The sequence below is a fragment of the Crocodylus porosus genome, unplaced genomic scaffold (assembly GCF_001723895.1).
Source record: "Crocodylus porosus isolate Cpor-Errol unplaced genomic scaffold, CroPor_comp1, whole genome shotgun sequence".
In the NCBI taxonomy this organism is placed as follows: Eukaryota; Metazoa; Chordata; order Crocodylia; family Crocodylidae; genus Crocodylus; species Crocodylus porosus.
The window spans coordinates 152,937,473-152,960,964 of record NW_017728886.1 but is presented as its reverse complement, the minus strand read 5'-3'; the positions used below and the strand labels follow the sequence as shown (position 1 = coordinate 152,960,964).

General features: G+C 40.0%; 1 protein-coding gene and 1 long non-coding RNA gene across 4 annotated transcripts in view; one reads left to right on the top strand and one right to left on the bottom strand.

Moving 5' to 3' along the window:
• NEDD9 (neural precursor cell expressed, developmentally down-regulated 9) overlaps window positions 1-15,616 on the top strand; it is a 146,833-nt gene extending 131,217 nt beyond the window's left edge. For all 3 annotated transcript variants that reach the window (XM_019543287.1, XM_019543278.1, XM_019543270.1), the window contains 5 exons: window positions 8,103-8,204; window positions 10,177-10,278; window positions 10,702-11,928; window positions 12,295-12,384; window positions 13,477-15,616. In XM_019543287.1, coding sequence (XP_019398832.1) covers window positions 8,103-8,204; window positions 10,177-10,278; window positions 10,702-11,928; window positions 12,295-12,384; window positions 13,477-13,986 — 2,031 coding nt within the window. In that variant the 3' untranslated portion in view covers window positions 13,987-15,616. The remainder of the gene's footprint in view (window positions 1-8,102; window positions 8,205-10,176; window positions 10,279-10,701; window positions 11,929-12,294; window positions 12,385-13,476) is intronic.
• Window positions 207-21,262, bottom strand: LOC109315544. The gene is made up of 3 exons (XR_002102532.1): window positions 21,070-21,262; window positions 18,230-18,425; window positions 207-2,914 (listed from the first exon to the last, which is right to left on the bottom strand). It is a non-coding gene; the product is annotated as an uncharacterized LOC109315544 (long non-coding RNA).
• Window positions 21,263-23,492: the final 2,230 nt, after the last annotated feature.

Here is a 23,492-nt window from a genome sequence, read left to right as displayed (position 1 = left end):
CTCAAACAAAAGGAACTGCTTTTGAGCACAAAAGTATTTTCCCAGGAGAGAATGTCCCCAGAGAATTGTACAATAAGCTTCCTGCTCCCCCTGTCTGATCCACTCCCCCACAATTTATTCATTTTGGGCACTCCAGAATGTCTGACTACTGTATCACAAAGCACTATGCTGCATCATACCCTTAACCTTTTTGGCCAAGGCATGAGGTCACCAAGTATCTGAAATGAGCAACTTTCACAGAGGTAGGGACAATAAAGCTGTTGAAAAGAGTTTAGACAAGTATCCTTTCCTAAGAAATTCACCCCCACCCACACACATTAAATACTGGGTTCTTAGGACAATGGTGCATTACACTCATTACTCTCCTCCCTTAGAAAAAAAAAAACCCTTGATACTTAGAAATATTGTTCTGACTCTCCTTGTCAGTTTCTATAGGCAGGACTGAATTCTATCGAAGACCAGGAAATAGCCCCCTTCCCCAGCCAACCTTGCTGCTGCAAAAATGAGTGTGCCTGACTAGTGACTTCATTGGCTGAAGTCCCTACAGCAGACAATGGTGGGAGCAGAATCAGGTCCTGTAAGGACCTTGTCGTAAAAGTTTTTTCCAGTAAAAATGCAATATGCACTTTATCCTTTTCCTCGTTTAGTGCTTATACCGCAATGCCTGCAGGAAAGTTTTGCATCTCTCTGCGTGCATCCAGAATTGCAAACAGCTGAACAGCATCAACAATAACTCAAGTGTGCAAAGAATCCGGCCCAGCTTGCCATCTGATACAGATGATTGCTATTGACTTTAGTCAATAGCATTCTGTTGATTTAGGTTAGATCAGAAGCTGATCACATAAATAACTTCACAGCTTAAACTAAATCAATTTTAAATAGAGAAATATACATAGTTGAAAAATAGTTCAATAAACCTGAAACGTACCATGAACGCCCAGTTAAAGAAAAAAGGTTTTCTTAGCCAGCCAAGACTTTACAACTTGCAGTTAACAGAACTACCTGAATCTTCAGTGTTTCCTGGTTTGAATAAAGGTCAAGACACAATTTCCTTCCTTCACTCTTCTCTTGGTTAGTTAAATCAAGTATCATAATTCCCGCTTTATAATTTGCAGGCTCACAATCCAAAGCATGTGTCAAGCTAGTTAATACAGTACTAGCTCCAAAAGGCAAAAAACCCAACATCCCTTTTAATTATTTGGATTATGGTATCAGAGAGGCCTCTGTTATGATTAGGTTCCACTGTGCTAGGTACTTCCCAGCCACATAGGAAGACAAATCCCTACTCTTTAAAAAAAAAAAAAAAAAGCTTGTAAATGAAGACCCTAAGGCTCTAGAAAGATTTACAACAGGACTTTAAATTCAGAAACTGCGAAGTGATGTCATTAGGAAAAATCATAGTGCATTAGGTTAAAGAATGGCTGTCTAGCCAGAGAGAGGTAGGAAAGGGTATGCAGGAGTTTCTGAGGATGTATGCTGCAACAAGATATCAGGTAGGTTTAGGCAGGAATAACATACATCATATTTCCCCATCTTCTAACGTCTCATTGTCTGAAGGGTATTTTTGAGAAAATTTGTGTGGGAGCTTTATTTAAAAAAAAGACATTCAAAACAAATAACCCCTGCCAGCTTATTTCCGAACTATATTACCGCTCTGAATTGTAAAATCTCACTCTCTTAACTATCACAAAATGAGTAAAATCTCTCATTCCACATAAGAAAAGGCATTTTTGGTTCATCTCTCCCTCACCTCTACCATGGAAGAAGAAAAAACCTCCAAAACTAAAATATTGCTGTCTTTGTCACAGAAGAGGCACAGCACTTCTACACATAGCAGCCTTCTTACACACTAAGCTATCTCATGCTCTTAGGGGTAGCCCAGTCCCTGTGTCCACTGACCAACCGGTCTCTCCACTGAACATACTCTGGGCTAAGCATCTTAAAACAATTTGACCATCTTCACTTTGTTAACCTTGGTTAGTAAATTAGATGACGTAAAAACTCACTTAAAATGGCTTCTAAAATGGTGTTGTATGTCTGAGTTTGACATCTATTATAACTCAGAAAAAACATCCTTGTAATCAAGCATATGTAAAACAAGACTTCAGTGGCTAATCACTAACAGCAGGGAGGCTATCGCAGATTATTATATATTGTAAACGAATAAACATACAATTAAAAAAAAAAAAATCAGGGATACATTCCATAAAATGTACTTTGCTCATTTATTGAGACATATAATACTAGTTGCTATAGAACAAATGTCACGCAATGTGGCCATAGTAATTTGAAGTCATGCCACTTTGTAGTCCTAGCAAAACTTGAGAACATTGCATTCTGTTTGTAATGAACAAGAGACCTTCAAAGTGCAAGGTTCTATCAGTCTCCAAAGTCTTTTGTAAAACCAGCTTCTAACACAACCTTTTTGCCATCAGATTAGCCAAGGACCAATTTCCAGCTGGTCTCTGTCTGTCTATATGAAGTGAAAACAGATACCATATCAGAAAGTGAGCAGCAATCACTCTCTGATCTTAATTTTCCTGAAGGTTCATGTCAGACTGCCTTGTAGATGCCCAGAAAGAGGTAGAGGGAAGCAGTTGCATTTTAAAAACTCTTTCTCTTGCTATTGCTCCATATTCTCTTTGATTTTTATGCCTCTTATTGCAAAAACAAAAGCAATCCAGGTAGCTATTATGTAACTTTCCAAGGGGCCTGGAAGATAGTATTTCAACTATTACTGTTTTTGTTTTAAACGAAGTTACAACATTTCTTTTTACAACAGATTCAGCTTTCTTGTTTTTCCATTTACTTACTTTCTTAAGCCCTCTTTCCCAGTCTCATTCACAATTACCACGTTCTTCCTTTGGAGCCTTCCCTCAACAGTGAGGGCATCTCAATGGCAAACTCCAGGTATCTGCAACAGAAAAAAGGGTTAGATCCTGAGAGTCAAGGGAAGAGATTAGCAGCAAGAACAGATTAATCCTGGCCAAAATGAATGCACAACACTTCCATTTGCATCAAGGGGAGCTGCATGTGCCAGTCAAGAACAGAATACAGGGTTTAAAAAAAAACACACGTTCCTTGCGAAATAGTTAAATAAGCCTCCGGATCTCTCCCTTCACAGCCCTCCATGCAAAAGGAGTGAAAATAAAGAAAACATTATATGTCCTGAATTGATATTTTAACACTATCCACCACCATATGTCCTGAATTGCTATTTTAACACCATTTGGGATTCTGATTATTAGACTACAAGTCAAGACACCTGTGTTCTACTTAAGCATCTCCCTTAACAGCGCTGGGCCTTGGGTTTTCTGTGGGTAAAATAAGACAGACTTATCTACTATTACTCAAGCATTCTGAGATCAAATGAAAAATAATATTCCCAAGTATTATTGTTATTAAAAATGATGAACCAAATCCTAATCTAAACTGCACAGGTGTAAAGCCACATAGTTTCTCCAGCTTTACATTAGCAGAACTGAGAATGAAATTTGGCCTGTTTGGTCCATCTGTAGTTGTCATAAGAATTCTTTTATGCGCATCTTAGGAACATTCTTTAATGTTCTCCTTCTTCCCTTTTCATACTGAATATTCCCTGGAAAAAGTATGGAAAGGGTTTTTTTTCTCCTCTCGTGTAAGGAAAAGGGATTTAAAGAACCACGGACTGGATGCTTTAAAAAATATATACATATTCAGCTCTTTTTCTTGGTAAAGAACACACAATTGGCAGGGAAAGGGCCCAAATAATTACTATTGGAGGGATATGGCCCTCAGCAAGTACAGAACATTTAATGCAGTTGCTTTTGTTTTGAACGTACGCTTATTACACATTTCACCACAGCTTGTCTTGGTCCCTGCGAATTGTTCTGCACCGATTAAGTGGTTGCAGTGCTTGAAGAATATTGGGACAGATAGTTTGTGGGTATGCCATCTGTTTCCTTTAATACGTAAACAAGGAAAATTGCTGGTTTAAAACACAGAATTTTTCAAACCCATCTGACCACAAGCATTTTTAAAGAGAGAGAGAGGAAGAAACAAAAACAACAACAAGAACAACACAGGCTGGAGTTCACATTTGTCAGAAAATAAAGCTCTAAGCACCAGAAAGGGCACCTACCCCCACACAAGAAATTAGATCTACAAGGGAAGGTTTTTGTCCGACTGGCATTCCCTGGCTTCTGAACTTCTTTAAAATTACATTACAAAGGGTTTTCTGGTTGTTAAACAAGATAAAGCAAAGGCTAGACAATTATGCCAAGATTTTTTAAGGTGTCTTGATATTTTGGGTGAGTAGACACTGCTTTAGAGTGTCCAGGTTGATACATCAGAAAGGTGCTTGGTTTTCTCCAAGTTCTGAGTATCTGCTTAAGGAAAAAGAGGTTAATTTAAGTATTCTAAGCTGAATATCCAAAATCACTAGGCACCTCTGAAAATACTAGTCTTAGCACTCCTTCCATCCACCCCTTTTTCCCTATCATCCAATAGAACTATCAGACATTTCTGTGTGACACAATGCAGTGCTGTGTAGAGCTGAGAATTTAAACTGGGTTGCAGCAGTTCAGCAATCCTCCTCTTTCTGTCTCCCAGAGCTACTTTGGTATGTTGGGCTGAGCTCCAGAGCAGTGCATTTCTTCACTTCTTTAGTCAAGTATTTTTCCTGTAGTTTAAAAAGCAGCTTAAGACCAGAGGGTTTGTTTTTCCTGCTCTTTGAGGAAAGAATAATGATGATAGCTACTCAGAGACCAGATTTTGGTTCCTAATTTGTTGTGTCTGTTCTCTTCAAGGATCACTGGTAAAACACCAGACACTTGTTAGTGAAGCAAGATAGTCACTGAAATTTAGAAAACTCCAAAGGATATAGCTAAGCAAGCATGCTTAAAAGACCTTTCTATCCCAAGGTGTTTCTGTTCCATGCATGGTGTTCAGAATTGCCAGGTAAAACTAACAGTCATGTGAGAGTCATTTCATTTGTATCAAATTAATCCACTAATTAGTTCCTGTCAGCGAGAAATGGTCTGACTAGTGGCACACTTGGAATCCCATACAGGAACTGCACTGTTATGTTGGTGAGTGCAGAGAGCTCACTGCACAAGAGGCACACAGCCAGAGTGGAGGATGCAACCACGCTGCTGCTGTCATCCCCCATATCTCTCTGAATGAATTAGTCTATAAGGTACCACCCTGCTCAGTCTTTGGTTTCCTTTTATGGAGACTTCTATTGCTGTAAGAGCAATCCACCTGTACTGAATTCTGTAGATTTTGGCTAGGGACAGACAGTATACATAAACCAGTTTAAGTGATCAGAAACTGGTTTAAACCTGTAACAGAACGGATGTTCAGTGCACATAAACCAGTTTGAAAATGACTGAAACCGATTTGAGATAAACCTGGTTGAATGTAGTATCAGACTTAACTGATTAGGGTCAAACCAGTTTATACAATGTGTCCCCCAGCCTCTTTGCTGTTTAAGGTAAACCAGACTCCCCCAGCATCCTGGCATGTTCTCTGGGCTGGGCAGGTCTCTGCTTCACAGCAGGGCTTGCCCCTCCCTCACTGGAGGTCCACCACAGACTTAAAGCCATCTGCCTGGCTTTAAACAGGGATTATTCCCTCTGCTTTACACAGACACCTCTCAGCATCAGCTAGCAGACCACATGCTGGCTACAGTCCATGCTGTGGGAGGCAACAAAGGCAGACAGGCTTTCTGGAGCTAATCAACAGGTAGGTGGTATTGTCCTTCCTTAGAAAAGCTGTTTAAGTTTTGATAAACACTGAGTTAGGGGTGATAAACATTCCCTGCTGGGGGGGGGCGGTGAGGGGCTATCAGAGCATCCTGCCAGGGCCTGGCCACACCCCACTCAGCTCAGCACTCTGGAAGGGAAGGGAGGACTGCTCTAGTGCTCCCCAGCTTCTAGCCGGAGCCACTGCAGGCATGTGCCTGAATTTTTTCAGTCCAGAGGAGATGTCTGTATGATTACAAACTGGTTTAGCCTAGCCAGGTTAGACTAACCTGCAAAAATTGAATCAGTTCAGGCTCAGGCTTTTTGTACATCTGTCGCTAGCCTTTGAGGTTAATTTCTATAGAACACAGTTTTATGTGGCACCCTATTTCTTTCATCCTAACCAAGAGCTGTAGGATGGTTTTCCTGTGCAACATGGTGATTCAGCAGAACTTATCAGTCACTGGCCCACAGATATGGATACCCTTTTAGGACACAGCCAACCAGTCAGATGCCAAGAGGTGCAGCTTGCACTGTCTTGCACTAACCTCCCTGAATCTGGTCTGTCCTCTGGGCTAGGTACAGATGTTCCAAAAGCCTGAGGCAGAGTCAATCTAAGTTGCATGGTTTTCTGTAATCAGCATAATTTAGATCAGTGGTTCCCAGCTGTTTTGTACCGGGACCCATTTTTAAACAATGATGACTAGTCCCAACCCAGTGCCTCTCACTCCTGACCCACTACCCCGCCACCCCCAGGCCCCAGCCCCCCAGTGTGTGGGTCAAGGGGTGGGTATGTGAAGCATGGGAGGCCCCAAGCAGCCCCTTGCAGGCTGGAATTCTGCCAGCCTACCAGGGAAAAGCCACGGTTTTCCACATTTTTCTCCTTTAAAGGAAAATCCATTTTTAAAGTTTGTCCGTGACTCTTTCGTATATTCTCATGACCCAAAAGTGGGTCACAACCTACAGGTTGAGAAACACTGGTTTAGATCAGTTGCAAACAGAACATATTCACCCTTTGGGGCACAAAACTTAGACCAGGTTCTGCTATTTTTAAACAAGTCTATGTGTGCTGAACTTCTGTTAAGGGTATAAACCAGTTTCTAATCACTTATAAAAGTATAATGTCTATACCTGGCCCTGAAGTCAGGAATGGCATCAGACCCGTATGTGGAACAGATGTTTCACAATGCAGGAATAACCGCTGCACAACATTTAGAAGAATAAGCTCATTCCACTGAAATTGCACGGAGACTGTAGCTATGTGGAGGATAAACATTAGGGACTTAGGCCATCAGGTCTCACTTAGGCATAAATCACAGTGGAATATAGCCAGGACACCAGGATTTATTAATGCAAAAAATGCCGGGGAATCTTGCCTGCTCCTTGTGCTCAGGGCGTCTGGTTTGTATACTGTGTGCATTTCCAAAGCAAGTTGCACAACTCTTGCTTAGAATACAACTCAGCTGAATGTGAAACTAGCCCATATCCAGTCCTACCACACTTGTCATTTTGTGTCTTTGGCTTACAGTATATAATACTCTAACTGGAACTAAATAATACTGGAAGAATGGAGATAAAGCACCAGTATTTCCACTATAAACCCTGTTTTTCAGGGGGCTTATGTAACAAGGGTTCTTTTAAGCCACACTGTACGGTAATTCTGCCACATGGATGGTTGTCCCAGATGTGGTGTATTTATTTTTAACCAAATGTAATTTGAATTTATGGTGGCCATTTATGGTTTATAAAATGTGAAAAATACAAATGCTAAGCTTTTCAGCAATTCTTTTTCATGTTAAAGAACAGCTTACATTTTTAGTCTGTTAGGGGCTACACAAATTAATCAAACTTAGCTCTAATACAGAATGTTCTTTTTAGTAGCTTTAAATATATATCAGCTTCTATTTAGAGAAACTTCAAAGTGACAAATGCTGTATCATTTAGGACTTGATCCTGTAGTGCTTACACAAGTAGAATGGCTGAAGTCAACAGGAAATATTTTCATGAGATAAAGGTTCACAGAACTTAGAGGTTATTCCAGCAAGGAACTGAGAACTCTGAACCCTTATCTAAGTCACTAGGACTTGAACATGCTCAACATTTCGTAAGACTGGGACCTTGGTAAGTAGAGAGTGCAGGGACATTTTATACCAATGGTGCAGCTGCTTAAGAAAGAAAAAATGTTTGACTGCACCTATTAAGTATAGTTTTTAAATGCTATCAAGAGTATGTATGGACTTTCATTAATACAGTTACTGTATAAAGCACAGAAGTTAGTAACATTGGAGTGTTTGTAGAGAGAGCCCAGCCGATTACCAACAGAACATGCTAAGAGCCTCACTTACTTATGTTTTTTTCTTCTCCTCTTTTAACCCACAGGTAATAACTCCCATCAGGTCAGGACAAGGCTATGTTTATGAGTTCCCTTCCAATAACCAGAAGGATATCTATGACATCCCTCCAGTCCGTCCTCTCCAAGGTGTAAGTATAAAATAAAACTTTACCCTATAGACTTATCAGTAGTCTTGGCAGTTCAATTTCAGAATAGGTTACTTCATTCCAAAGTAAAAATAAGTTTAAATTAGATGAGGTGGCATTTTACATTTAACAGTGTACAAGAGTACTTGAAAAATGCATTTAATATTGAAGTAGCGTTAGAGTGATGTTGTAGCCATAATGGTTGGGATAAAGTTAGACAAGCTTTTGAATACAAGGCATTCTTCCTCAGGTCTGGGGACCTGTACCATACTACTGGCCGTAGCTCTGCAGAAGCCTTTCCTAGATCTGAGGAAGATCTGGGGTACTGCTCAATTCACATGTTATGGAGGTGTACCTTGAGTCTAAAAAAAGTTGAGAACCACTGCCTTAATGGTTATCCTTGGCACACCCTCAACCTTCAAGCCAAATGCCAAAGAGCTTAACCCCTTGAGAGACTGGGGTGACAGCCCAGCCCTGGCTTTTTCACAACACAAGTAGAACATGCTGATAATGACGAAGAGGTTCCTGACTAGGTGCTCCTTGGAAATATTACTTAATTCAAACCAAGCTGCTGCTACCCCTCCCCAAATACAATAAAAGCAACACCACCTTGTCCTAAGAAGATTAATCAAGGCTGGTTGTACATATGCAAAAGACATCATTACTGTTTCTGCAACAGCCCTGAGCTCTCCTCCCCATTTGCTGAAGCAAATGCCAAAGGGAATGGAAAATTTTGGACTCAGACAGCCCAGCCACTCAGAGCTAGACCCACCTTCACCCATTCCTCCCATTCTGTATACAACGTAGCGTCAACCAGTGCACTCACTGCTTCTTTATCCCCACTCCACACACAGGTGCGCACATGCAAAAGCCTGTTGGTTTTTTGGGTCCCTCTATCCCTAAAAACCCCTGTTTGCTCTTCAGGGAAGAGGGCCAAAGAAGAGCTGGGGCCAGAATAGAATCTCATCTTCCTTCCCCTGCCCCCTACTCTGCTGCCTGCTCTGAGTCTACAATAAATTGCTGAAAATTGCTGTGTAGGAAGGGAGGCAGCACACCACACTCCCCTCCCATTATACAGCTGAAGGGTCTGGGCCCTGCAGGCTTCGCTCCCATTAGGTGTCCCACATCACAGGGGAAAGACAGGTTTGTAGTGTTGATAAGGTCAGCCTCAAGTCTCAGAGGATCCTTACAGATGTGCTCCAACACACCCTACTTGGAATGCTTCAGAGCAGACTCGATTAATCAAGTCTGCTGAAGCATTTTAATTACAATGCTGTAACATGCCTCACTTTCGTGTGTATTAAGCATCCCACATTTCAAAGTGACTGTGGGGGGTACTTTAACTAAAACTCATTGAATGAGATTTAGTTACAGTGCCCCCATGGCCATTTTGAAATGCAGGACGCTTAACACATGATGGTGAAGCATTTTAATTAGATTGACTCTATGGGAACCGCTCCAATTAAAATGCACTCCCTCTCCCAGAGCACATCTATATGCACCCAAAGGCTGTGAACAGCAACTGACAATAAAACCACAAAAAGCATTCTTCCCTCTCCTTTCCCCCTTCAATTATTTTCCTTGACTGATGTTTCAAATATTGTGGTAATATCTTTTCCCTTCACCACAGCAGAGGTCTGTTATGTCTCTCCTCTGCGTCTTTAAATAAGAAGGGGATGAAAAGGACTCTGTATGCAGATCTTGATTTCACTTTCTGGCCAGAGCTTCAGTATACAATTAAGATGGTTCATTTCTCCTGCTCACAGCTTCACAAAGGGGATGAATTATAAGCATTTTCATTTTTTGGCATGCAGAGTATAAAGCAAATCCAGTAAATCTCCCTTTAAGCAAAATCTGAAGTCCTGCTTATCTTGTTTCTGTTTAAAAATAACTAAACGGAAGTAGAAAGAATTCATCCAAAGTCACAGCACTAAGAAAAAGTTTATTTCTTATAACAGTGTTATTCTCTTCTCAGATATATGACATTCCCCCTGCTTCTGTTAAGGGGTCTGCACACTCAGTCCTGATGGGAGATGCAAAAATTCAAGGGGTCTATGATATCCCACCTGCAAAAGCGGTAAGTGGGATGCTTTTTCATCAGATCATGTATTTTCTTGTCCAATTACACACATGTTTAAACACAGACTGTGCATAGTACTGCTAGAAAAGGGTGTTTGAATTTTAGCAATTTAAACATTTCATCAGGCCTTTTTCATGTTTACCAATAAAATTGAACTGTGTAACTTGATTACTAAGCAGTTGTGGAGCACCTATAATTAGAGCTAAAAACTATATTTACAACAAAACACTGGCTCTGTGATTTGGCTGCTTATGAGAGTATCCAAATGATGATCAGTTAGTAGTAAAACTGACATCAAATCCAGGATGAAAGTCTAAAATATACTCATGGCAGACATCTCATCCCAGAATTTTAATTTAATGTTAATTGCATTGAGGGAGTCTTTCTGATGCGACTCAGCGTGTGCTTTGTGCATTTCAGATCTATGCTAGTCCCCCGTCTGCCTGCAGAGATGATGGTGGGCTGAGTGATAACTCACAGGACTACCCTCTGACTGGGAACTGTAATGCAAAACCAGAAGGAGTATATGATATCCCTCCTCCTATCACCAAAGCAGCAGGGAAAGAACTTAATAAGAAATTTACCTCTGACCTCCCTCTACCAGCTGAGTTAATGTCACGCAAGCAGAGTGTATATGACATTCCAGTTAGCCATCAAAACCAATTTCTTGGACAGCAACTTGCTCCTCAGAAGGATGTATATGACACCCCTCGTGGAGTTCCCTTTCCTGGGCAACAGGCAAGACTTAATGAAAGTCTCAATCCAGAAGGAGGGGAAGGTGTGTATGATGTGCCACCACAAACCCTACAAGACACTAAAGGATTGCAAGATCTGACAGATGGGATAAACAGACTGTCTTTCTCCAGTACAGGAAGCACTAGAAGTAACATGTCCACATCTTCCACAACTTCAAAGGAGTCTTCAGCTTCACCTTGTCTGGACAAAAGACTAATACTGGATCCAGACACAGCAATAGAGAGACTTTATTGGCTTCAGCAGACAGTGGAAACTGCTGTCTATAACCTTATGGCCTTCGTTAACATGGACTGGAGATCTTATGGGTACATGGAAAAACACATTAATGAAATACACAGTGCTGTGGAGAAGGTGGAGCATTCACTGGTGGAGTACCTTCAGTTTGCAAAAGGATCAACAGCCAATGCTTCCTGTCTCTCTGAGTGCAGTCTCTATAATAAAATGAGAAGGGAGCTTCAAAGGCTGGAGGATTCTCATCAGATCTTAACCCAGACCAGCCATGACCTCAACAGCTATAGCTGGTCCTTGAATGTCCTAGCTGTCAACAAACCCCAGAGCAAATGTGATGATCTAGACCGATTTGTTATGGTGGCAAGGACAGTCCCAGATGATGCCAAACAATTGACCACCACCATCAGTGTCAATGCAGAGATGCTATTCAAACAGGTATCAGACAGCTCCCATTTCAAGACTGTATCGGAGCACATTATCAACACAACTGACTATGTGTATAACTGCCCCCAGACTCAACTGTTGCATCACGGAGAAAAAACTCAGAACCACTGCAGTTCTTTGCCTGCACAGCTGAGCAAAGACCAGCACCCCCACATTACCAGCAATGAGAGCTCTGAAAAGAGCTGGATGGATGATTATGATTATGTACACTTGCAGGTGAGTGAACCACACACATTGTTCTGCTTAATGCAAATTAAGATTTGTTGCATGCTCATTCTCTCAAAAGCCATTCATGGCCAGATTGAAACTAACCTGTCAGACTCATGCAATCTTGAAAGTAAATTCATTCATTTCAAATTACACTTTCGATATGGAATTTTGGAAAGTAATTTAAAGCTAGAAATACTGAGTACAATGGCAGTCGCCATATCACCAACACAACATTATCCTTTGCTTTTCCTATTCTTATGGGTTGGATATTAGCTAATTGGGCAATAAAAGGAAGAATGCTGTTATTTAGACTTAACTCTAAAGAGCTATTAGATTTGACACAATGTCTACTTTTTATATTGCGAAAAACAGGGCAAAGAAGAGTTTGAAAGACAACAAAAAGAGCTCTTGGAAAAAGAAAATATCATCAAGCAGAACAAAATGCAGCTGGAGCATCATCAGGTATGGTCAAGCAGACAATGATCAGATTTGCAGTGCAGCATGTAATCCATTTTGTATATAAGTTGGTCAGATACAACAGAACAAGCTTTTTGGTCAGTTATTTAATGCCAGGTAGCAATGAACAAAGCAAAGCTATCTACTCTTGCACTCCCAAGTTAGACATGGCTATTATGCCATAAAGATTCCCAGCTTCTTGCCCATTTCAACTAGCTATATACCATGCCAAAGAAAGCAGAAGTGTTTAAACTATTAAAAGTGCCCAAAGCATTATGTGCATCAGCATCCCCATACTGAAAACTGGTGACAGGAATTTGAACTAAAGCTTGTTGAACGAGCTTTAGTTCAAAGTGTCCCAGTGCCATTTTTGAGTGCAGGGATCCTGACGCACATGATGCTGGAGTCTGCTGGGAGCAGCCTCCCTGCACATGTATAGGAGCCCCAAGTCTCCTGATTCTCAGGTACATTGCATACAAGTATGCACCCACTGTATAAATATGCTCACAGAAGTAAGCTAAATACCAGTATAGGTTTAAAATTATGTTTAAAACACTAAAAAGTCAGAAAGCTTACATTTTAAGTTCTCATAACAGTAAGTCAGCCTGTTGTTTCCATTTTATATTAAGGGAAATTGTATATTTAACAAATTTAGTAAGCAAAACTACTCCACACACATGACCCTGCAATGTCCCAAATACCAGACTTTAAAATCATGAGATTTTAGATACAGCCAACCTACATAATTCTAGGCAATCAGGCTCAAGAAAATTAATGTGGCTGATTATACAGAATATAAAAATATCCCAGTATGTTAAAATGGTTAAAAATGTGTACAGCCATTTTCCTATCACACATGACATACACAGGAAACGTAATGGGATATAAACTCTGCTCCTTAAGTTATTGCTAAGGAACACATCAGTGCCAAGCCAATCCCTCATTATGCCAAAATTAAAAAAATTAGTTTTCATCTAACTTAAAGGAAGTTCAATTTTAAGAAGTCATGTGAAGTTGCCTTTACATTATAGCAATGCTGGGATAAATTTGTTCACTGGAGCAATATACTCTGTTGATGGTTCTCTGCTTGCCATGCAGATCAACCAGTTCCAACAACTGGAGCAGGAAATCACAAAGCCTGTGGAAAATGACATCTCAAAATGGAAACCACCTCTGGATCTCGCAGCTGCAAACAGCACTGCTGCCTCTCAAGATAGACAGCTGCTCTTTTTTTATTCTGATCAGTGTGAGACTCATTTTATTTCTCTCCTGAATGCCATTGATGCTTTTTTTAATTGCATCAGTACGACTCAGCCACCCAGGATCTTTGTTGCTCACAGTAAATTTGTCATTTTAAGTGCTCACAAACTGATCTTTATTGGGGATACGCTCACAAGGCAGGTGACTACTCAGGAGATACGCAGCAAAGTGATGAACTCCAGCAACCAGCTGTGTGAACTGCTAAAGAGTGTTGTTATGGCAACCAAGATGGCTGCCTTACATTACCCCAATACAGCAGCCCTACAAGAGATGGTGGACCGAGTAACAGAACTGTCTCATAATGCACAGCTGTTTAAATGCTCCTTGGTACAGATGGCATCATTATGAAACAACATGGAATCCAATCAATGAAAATCAAAGCTAAAAAAAAACTGGAGTTATATTCTATTTTTTGTAAATATAATCATTTTTGTAGATATTTTACATTAAAATATTTTAAATACATTTTTATGGATTAGAAAATGTAAAGACATTCAGGGATATGGGGATATATGTTTCCTTATTACATTTTTAATATACATATAGATGTGTGTACCATGCATATATGGTAAGACACCTGTAAGCAAGCACCTTAAACATATGCATCAGGTAAGTGGTGCATATTGTTGTATATACCACCTAATTTTTAGTACATCCATAACTGGATTTTGCCCCCCCTTTTCGGGAGGCATAATGTACGCTTCCCTCATAAGTGTAGCACATGATGATGTCAACTATAGCAAGTATAGATGTCAAATTTACTTGTAGCAATTCATGAAGCAGATGTAATCTTTCTAATGGCATTCCAATCCCTTCCTAAAACTGACCTTGGTTTGGATTTACTTTGCAAAAATTAACCTATTCTCTCAATTAGTTTGCCTAAAAGAGTCAGTCATTTTGAACATTATGAATCAGATTTATGTATGAAGAAATAAATTAAGGTTCAAAGCAGTCAGGAGGAAATCATTCTTATCCAGCACGATAGAAAGACCCTTTTCTCATATGAAGAAAAATAGTATACAATTTAAAAAGTAATTGCTGAATACCACAAGATATTTTCTAAACCTGGAAGTATTTCCAACAATATAAGTACAAGTATATTTATACCCCCACATCCTTGCATCTGAAAAGAATTATAGCTCTCAAACTTTACAGACTTAAATTGTGCAGAACTAGCAACTTATCCTGAGAATTGCTGAGTAACCCCAACTCCTGCTGATGACCATGGTGGTTGAGGATTCTCAGGATCTCATTTAATCCCTTGCAAAGGGATTAAATTAAATTGTGTGGAATTATAACTCATTAGGTAAAAAAAAAGATAAAAGCTTAATTTGTCATAATCAGATTTGGAAATATCTGATCAAAGCAAACATTATTTTGGTGGAGAGAATAGCACTTATTTTTCTATGACCTGTTCTTGTGAACTGTTTGCACTCACTGCAGTTCTGAGCTTCACTTTTTTGTTGTTGGACTTTTTCCAAATTTTCCACTATAGCTGTTGGCTCAAGGGCACTCCATGGGGTTTCTTGGGCTATGCAGCTGCTAAAGCAACACTTTTTAAAATGGGGATAATTTCATTAGTTGCAGACATAGATCCTGACTGCCTACAGACCCCATTACCAGCCGACCCAAGCTATGGAGTAGTGGTGACTGGACTCAAGAGAATGAAGTCCAGGTGATGCTCATTATACTTGTGATTTAAAGCTGAAATATTTGCCATCCATATGTCTTTGGGGTAATTCAACATAGACATGAGTATTTGGTAATCAAAGTGTTTGCATAAGATAGCTGACTGCTGATAAATACAATGTTGTGCTATATATATAATACTTAGTCAGATGGCACTTACATAAAGTCTTTCATCACAATAGTACGCTTAGTACTTTTGATCCAGCCTAAGTCTAAAAACATTTTCCAATATGTGCTTCACTGCAGCATATTTGTTTAACTTGGATAACAATATTGTTTAACCAGCAAAGTAAATGATGCTTTAATATATAGTCTCAGAACGATAATTTCTTGTCACTGGAAGTTGAAGTAATGTGACTGCCAGAGAGCTCCAGCCTGCTCTCATCAAGACTATTTGCAAGTCAGAGTAACTTTCAATAGACACAGAATCACCCCCAAGATTTGCATCTGGTATATTTAATGATCTCCTCAGTTTGACAAGAGCAGAAGGGTGTACTTATCTTGTTGTGCACGAAAGAGAATTACACCCTCTTCCCACAAAAGACAGAATTCACTTAAACCATTTTTGTGCTTGTGGCATTTGGGATTTTTCCAGATTCTGCTTGTTCATTTGTTCATAGTGTATTTTTAGAAGATGAAAAACATTTGAGAGTTTAGACATGTTGATAATATTGAGCTTTGTAAAGGGAGAATCTTTACGGCAAACCTATAGTATTATTGTTTACTTGTTATCTTGTAGAGAGTATTTTTAAAATCATTAAAGTTCACAGCTTTTTTAAAAAACAAAGCATTGTTATGTTCTATATGATTCTATTCTTTCTTCACAGCCACCTGTGCAGCATAGAAGCAGATGTTCCTGTTACACCTGCTGTAGCAGTATTGAAGTGATGCACAGTGTTCACTTTCTATATTGCATTCCTTGGCCCACTTAAGAGGTCTGCGTAGCGGCAATTAAACATACTGCTACTAAGCAAGATGAAACATAATTGGAAAGAGTTTAGGAGAACTTGATCTCCAGCAACTGCTGCTTGTAGGCTGAAATTTAAGATCACCCAGTCAAAACCCAAGTAGACTATGTTTGTATGTATATGCAAAGTAGTGACAGAGCACCTACAGAATCCTCTACCAGGCCAGAGAGAGTAGCTGGGGCATCCGTGCAACTGGAATGCAACTCATTACATCTAAAAACAGCTGTATACTGCTGCACTTCTCTCTCAACTCCTTGCAGGGTTTGTGAATGATAGATACATATTTACAGACTGATTTGGCCACATTTTTATCATACCTATGAAACCTCATTGTATCCACCCAGTGAATGCACCAGTCTATAATAAATTGTATGGTACAAGCACAAGATTACCATGGGTGACGGGGAGGATAGCCTTTCAAATTTATTCTACCTTGTCAGTGCTTCTCTTGGTACAGTGGCAAAACTCATTCCCATCTGTGCCCAATTCTACTTCTCCTTCCACCCCAACTTTTATTGTTCCATCTATGCTTCATGGCATATAGAAGGCTGAGGAGTCACTTGACACAATCTGTACCCCACGCTATTGCTCAGGAAATCCTAGATGTTCTACTGTAGTTCAAGTCTGGCGCATCCATTGTGAGAATCAGGATTCCAGCCAATGTGGCCACATGATTTTAAGAATCAAAAGTTCGCTTCCAAAAGTTATTCCCTGTTGCCGCTGTGTTTGCACCACACATGGACACCAATCAAGTGCCCCTGACTCATGAAGCCAAGAACAGAAGCAACATTTTTGGTATTCCAAACATGGGAAGATATTCTGTACCTCCCTGAGAGCTAGGCTGGAAGTAAAGGAAGTCCCAACTTGAAATACTTCAGCTTAACATTTTGATAGTGAGATGGACCTAAGGAAGGATATTTTATGCCTGAAAGCTTGTCTAGCAGCTCTCTAGATTATTGATTCTCAACCAGTGTTCAATAGCATGCCATGAGATCCTTTTAAGTGTGCCACAGTGTGCCACTTAGTATTAGCACCATTCAGTATCAAACACCTACATATGATTCACAAGATAAACTCAGAGCTTTCAAAGGGGGATCCATAGTGTCAAAAACATTCTGACCTGTTGTGGTCTTGAGTTCTTTGCAACAGAAGAATTGCTCTATTATTTTTCTGTAGTCAGAAAATGAGCAAAGGCTAAGAGTGGCATTTTCTGAGAGGTGCCTGGAGTCTAACAAAATTTAGAACCACTGTTCTAGATAGTTGGTCAAATAAAAAATATAACACCAAAAAAACCTTGCTTCTAATACTAATTCAGTCCTTGCAAGATGAAGAGATTGTTTCTATGTACATCTGACATCATAACTTCCACATTTGATGAATCTGAAACCAATAGCCATTCCAATACCAGTCAACACAAGAGTTACCCAAAGTGATCTCTGTACTAGGACTCCACTGTACACTGCTTCAAAAACTTGACCTAATAAACAAGGGAACTGAATAACTGAAGTCATTCCAAAAGAAAACAAGAGTTTTTTCTTCCCTCAGAGGCCACGTGTTGAGTCAGCAGCTGATTCACCTGTTGCCCCGAACAACAATGTGGTGACCAATGTGAAGCAATGTTCTGATTTGTAATAGATAGCTGCCCTCCTCAGAGTAAAAATGCTTTACTTACCTAGTTCCTTACCTCAGAGACCGTAAAAACATTAATTAGTAAAAATATTTAGTGCTCCTTGCCAACAGGGTATAACTCCTGTTGAGGTACAAAGAACACTCTTTAAAAAAAGTTTGTTCTGGTTGCAGAGATGTCACCAGTCCCAGCAATATACTTTAAAACTTACATTTAAAATGAGGGATACCGGTAGCACTGGGAGTTTAGGTACAAGTGGTATGAAGTGTTCAAGCATACCCAATATACACCCTCACCTCCATTTTACTTTCTTGACTGGCTCCTCTCCCAGGTTGTGGGGGTCTATGCTTTTTCAGCACTTGCACATTGTTGCACCTTCTATTAACCTGCTTGCTGGCAATTGTGGCCAAGGTACAGAGGAGTCAATGGGCTAAGAAGCTGAACTGCATCCTCACTGGAGATGACTGCTGCTCAGGCTGAAGATTTCACAGGGCATTCTCAGTCTAACAAAGTGTAAAACACCCACAGAAGATAACTTTTTAAAGTCTGTATTTTCAAATAAAGAAATCTGGCAAAATTGCAAACCCATAAACATACACTAGCCATATCTCTGTAAATACTTTATTCCCACTCCCAAATAAGCACAGTTTCATGTTATGGTACTGTCCTGCCTCGAATACTATAACCTCCCCCTCATGCTCTCATCTCTTCATTTTGTCCAGCATTCAGCAACTTAAATACTATTCCTTTCTACACCACACACTATTTCTGCACAGAATTCCCACCTCTCTTCTCCTGCCTATACCTCTTCTCTCCCCTACGTGCACGGTGTCCATTCTTCATACCTTGGTACCTGTTTATTTCCTCCCCTTTCCATCTCCATGTTTTCACTTCATTGTTTCCTATGCTTGGAACAACATCCCTTTTCCTATAAGCCAAGCATCCCTTGATGTCCTGCTCCAAATCCCACTTTTTGCTGAGCTTTCACCACCCCATTGATTTCTATGGCCAGACATGGCCTCAGCCTAACTCACCTGTGTCAGTGTTATAAATGTTAGAACTGGTAAGATTCACTCACTGTGCATTTTTAATTTATCTCCTTCCTGCTCCCATTACACTGTCTTTATGTTTTATCTTAGGCTACTTTTAGATTGTAAGATTTTCAGGGCAGGGACTTTGTGTTACCCAGTCTCAGAAAAGGGTCTGTGAAATTATCCCTTCATTCCCCATCACCTTCATAGTGCTTAAGGAACTCCAAAAGTGGTCATGCACATTTGAACTTCAGATCAACTAAATATTATTTTAGTGAAAATGTCATCTCTGGCATCTCAAGGCAAGCTGCCCCCATAACACTGGGGATTTTTGTTTACTCTAAAATGGCTCTTCATCCTGCCAGTAAGGACTCAAGTCACAGACATCTTCCCTGATGGAATAGGCTCAAATGTAACTCTTTGGGACCACTGAGAACCACAACAAGTAAGAATTACAACTGCCATCTCACAGTCCTGGTAAAGTATTTGTGCCTCACAGTGAAAGGTGTATCCTGGTCATTTAATATTTTGATGGCCTGCAGCATAACATTAGGAATATATGCACTGGACTCTTAAAAAAAAACAGTTTTATTTTTTTGAAACTTAGATGAAGCATCACTTCTCCTAGAAACCAAAAGGCCAAAGGTCCATTTGAGCCAAATGGTACATTGGGCTACCATAGTTAAAGCATCAGTTTCTAGTCAACAGTACACAGACTGCTATGACCTGCATCACATCCAGCTACCTTGGACTTCCCAGCTCAAGTGACAGATACTCGCTTACACCTGTGTGGACGTGAAGGTTGAAATCACAACTCCGGAATCATAGAGAGACGTACGGTAACCATACCACCCTCCGCTTCTCGCTTTTTAGAACCACATGCCTTGAAGTCTGCCTTTCTGTGCAGCCTCCCCAAACTTGTTAGCTGACATGTCTGGTAATTTCAATCCATCTGATGTTAGTCAGCAAAATGCCTTCAGGATATTCCTTTCCATATGACTAATCTGAAGCTAATTTTTGACTAAAGCTGGCACCATGAACAATGCATGATTATTCTGGGCATGCTGAAGCTCATAGGAATGGCACCAGAAATGCAAACATGTTCCCTTCAGACCAAATACCTGAGTGTGCTGTCTCGGAGATCTATTCATTAGAACCCAAGTGAAGAACTCTGAGCCATAGGGTCATGGTAGTTTTATTCTAGCAAATTTATCCTCACAGCATCAGTTTGGACCTTTTTTTCAGCTGTTGCATTTCAGCTCATCAGCCAGAATGATTCAGATCATTTAGGACTAACAACAAAATGATAAGGTCCCCTAAAGAAAAGGAGAGCTCTATAAAGAGGTAAGGGAGTCAGTTCATGGCTGATCATAGAATATCAGAATGAAGGCAGAGAGAAACTGGAGGTGGGAGAGAAATCATTGAGTCCAGAGATTCTGTCTGACAGAAAATACTCAAACTATGTGCTAGCCACTAAGTCCCTTTCCAAGAGAGTAATAAAGATCTCCATCTTGTCTAAGGCAGGAAGGCTCTAAAAATTCAGGAATTTATTTTTCTGTTCTGTTACATAACACTTCCATGAGCATATGGAAGTGGGAAATATTGAAATCCACTGAAAATAAGGTAGACATGCTTTTATGGGAAAAAACCTCTCAAATTTATGGAAACATTATGGAAAATGTCTCCTCATCAATTATTCAGGCCCACTGATCCATCCTTAGGCTCCCCCATCTCCGTGAGTTCTGTGACTCATTGTCTGGGATTAAATCCTCCACCTGGGAAAACCTCCCAGAAAGAAGAAAAAAAATGTCACAGCTGTTAGCAGACTCAACTTCTATTTCCGTATCAAAGCTAGTTTTTTGTTATTATGGAACATGAAGAGACATAATATATTTTCCACCCTAGAAGCAAACATATGCAATATATCACTTTAAATGGTTCATTTTAGAAGGAGACAGTGAAATGAGAATGAGAAAAAAGTAGTAGTAATCATAGGAGCATAGAGCACAACACATCTGTAACATGCTGTTTCCTTTGCTGCACAAAACAGCAGCTGCCTATGCAAAAAGCAGCTTCCTAAGGATGTGGTACACCAAAATATAAAATCACAACTTACTAGCTAAACATACACATTGCAACATTAGTTCCTAATAGCTACGAGATATCTTTAAATAGAGGTCACACAAGAGGGAGCTGCTTTTTAAAGTTTGTTTCCAGATGACAAGAGAAATCAATAGTGCTCCCTCTTCGGCACAAGGTTTCAGGAGGCTGAGGCCATGCAGATATTCCTGAATCTCTGATTAGCCTTCATTGGCTTGTCCACCATTTTGGCCAATCTGCCTGCAATTGAGAAAACACGTGGTTAAGATCCAGAAATATCTGCTGCTTTACATAACACATAATGGACAAATCAGGATGCCATGAAATTTAGGCTAAATTTAAAAAGCTCTAAGAGAGAACGCTGTGGAAAGGGAGGAGAAAAATAACTCTGAATTTTAAACTGTCCTGAAGAAAAGGTTTTAGATGCATACTGTTGATGCTTGAAAATGTTCTCCCAAGCTGTGACTCAGTGCTGGTTCTGCCCCCAGCTATGTGGAGATGGAAAAAACCACCAGGATGAGTGATCATGAACATGAAAGAGAAGGATGGATTTGCAGTTTCTTTTCATCCACTGATACACTGTTTCTGTATGAAAGATGTTAGAATTCCTAAGTGCAGCCTACACAAAGCCTTTTATCACATAAGCTGATCTAAACCAGGTACCAAAAGCTATAATTAACCTGCATTCCAGTAGGGTTGAGGATAACTTTGCTTTCTTTGCGCACAAAGACAACATAACCTTTGATAAATGGAAATGAAAACGAATATTTGGATTTTCCCATGTTTGGACACTTCAATATCATCAAACAGGACCTAATACTAGACCCCTTTCAGTTGTTTAATAATGGAGTTAGTTTAGAAATCTCTACCATTACAAAGGTAATTTACCAGTAAATCAGTTTCATGGAGTATGCTATGCAGACACCAACACAGTCCTATACTCCTTTTTTTTTTAAATAACTCAGTTGACGTTTATCCAAATAAATGCCTAAGTTTTTCTTCCTCAAACACGAGCATGGAGAACTGTTTATTTATAATGCAGTTAACTAGAAAACTACATACCATTTAGCCACAACCATTAAAGAAAAAAAAAAAAACAAAGTTAGTCACCCTTATGTACAAAGGAGAGATCAACAAGGACATACAATGATACACCTGACCCCGTGCTGGGTTTACTGAATATCAGAAGTGATCTCTAACTGTGGATACCTCAGTTTTGGGGTTCCCAATTTTGGACAGCTAAAGCCAGATCCCATTACACTTATGATTCTAAGAGGCTCATGCCACAGCTCTCTTCCCCCTTTAGTCATGATTTCCTCACACCGAAAGAGCACAATAAATTTCAAATTAAAAATTAGATACTTCTACATTTCTAAAACAATGAATGGATACAGTTACAAAATGATTACCAGCAGTTGCCCATGCATTTCTTTTTGCTATACACAATACTGGGAAATAACCTTCCAAAATAGATATTGAAAAATGATCTTGAATTTTCAGTGCCTTCCCTAGCTATACAAGTTGCAATTTTGCATACACAGTTGGTTGTCACCACACCAAAGCACATCTTGAAATACCAGGCCATACAGACACTACAGTCATTGACCATTAAATATATATAAAAATGGCAGCATAAAGTCTGAATAGGCAAACAAATGTCTAAACATTTCTGACTGCTCCCCACCAGACATGCAATTGTTTGGAGGAACAATATTATACATATAAATGTCTATGCTGCAGTACTGCAGTACGGTATATACATGATACTACTTGGGCAAAATTTACTGTCTTCTCCAATACCACTATACCAGAACCTGGCAACCTATGGTCTGCAGAGCCACTGAGTCTGGCTTGTGGAGCTGGGGCTTCAGCAACTGGGGGGCCTCATACTACGCCATGTGTAAGCCAGGCAACAGGGAGCTTCCCTGTGCCACACCACAGCAAGGCAGCAAGGACAAGTGGGTGTACTAGCAGCCACCAGGGCCTAGCACCTTTAACCAGTCTCAGTCTTTTCAGTTGACCACTGGAAAATGTTGTCAACTGCTGCACTACACAATGCTGCAGTATACAAGCTACCAGTAAAAATTAGGCCCTCAACATAAACCTAAAAAACCACTATACTTTTTTTTTTTTTTAATCTTGGGTTCCAGTATACCTGCCCCTTTTTGTGTACGTTTAAAGTGATTTCCTGGACAAGCAGGCCCACCTTATCAAATGCTCATCTGAGACTCTCATGCTACAGATGAGTCCCTCTTCTCTAAGTTCTTTTTGTGTGGCAGCAAAAAAGGAGCTTGCACTTTTGCTGTCTATGGCTTCTACTGTGGTAAATAGAAAACTTCAGTTTCCAGAACCATGTTTCCAGCACAATGATCATGGAATGCATTCATAAACAAATGCTAATCTAAGCTTCCAGGCAAGGGAAGAGTGTTTGTGTGCATG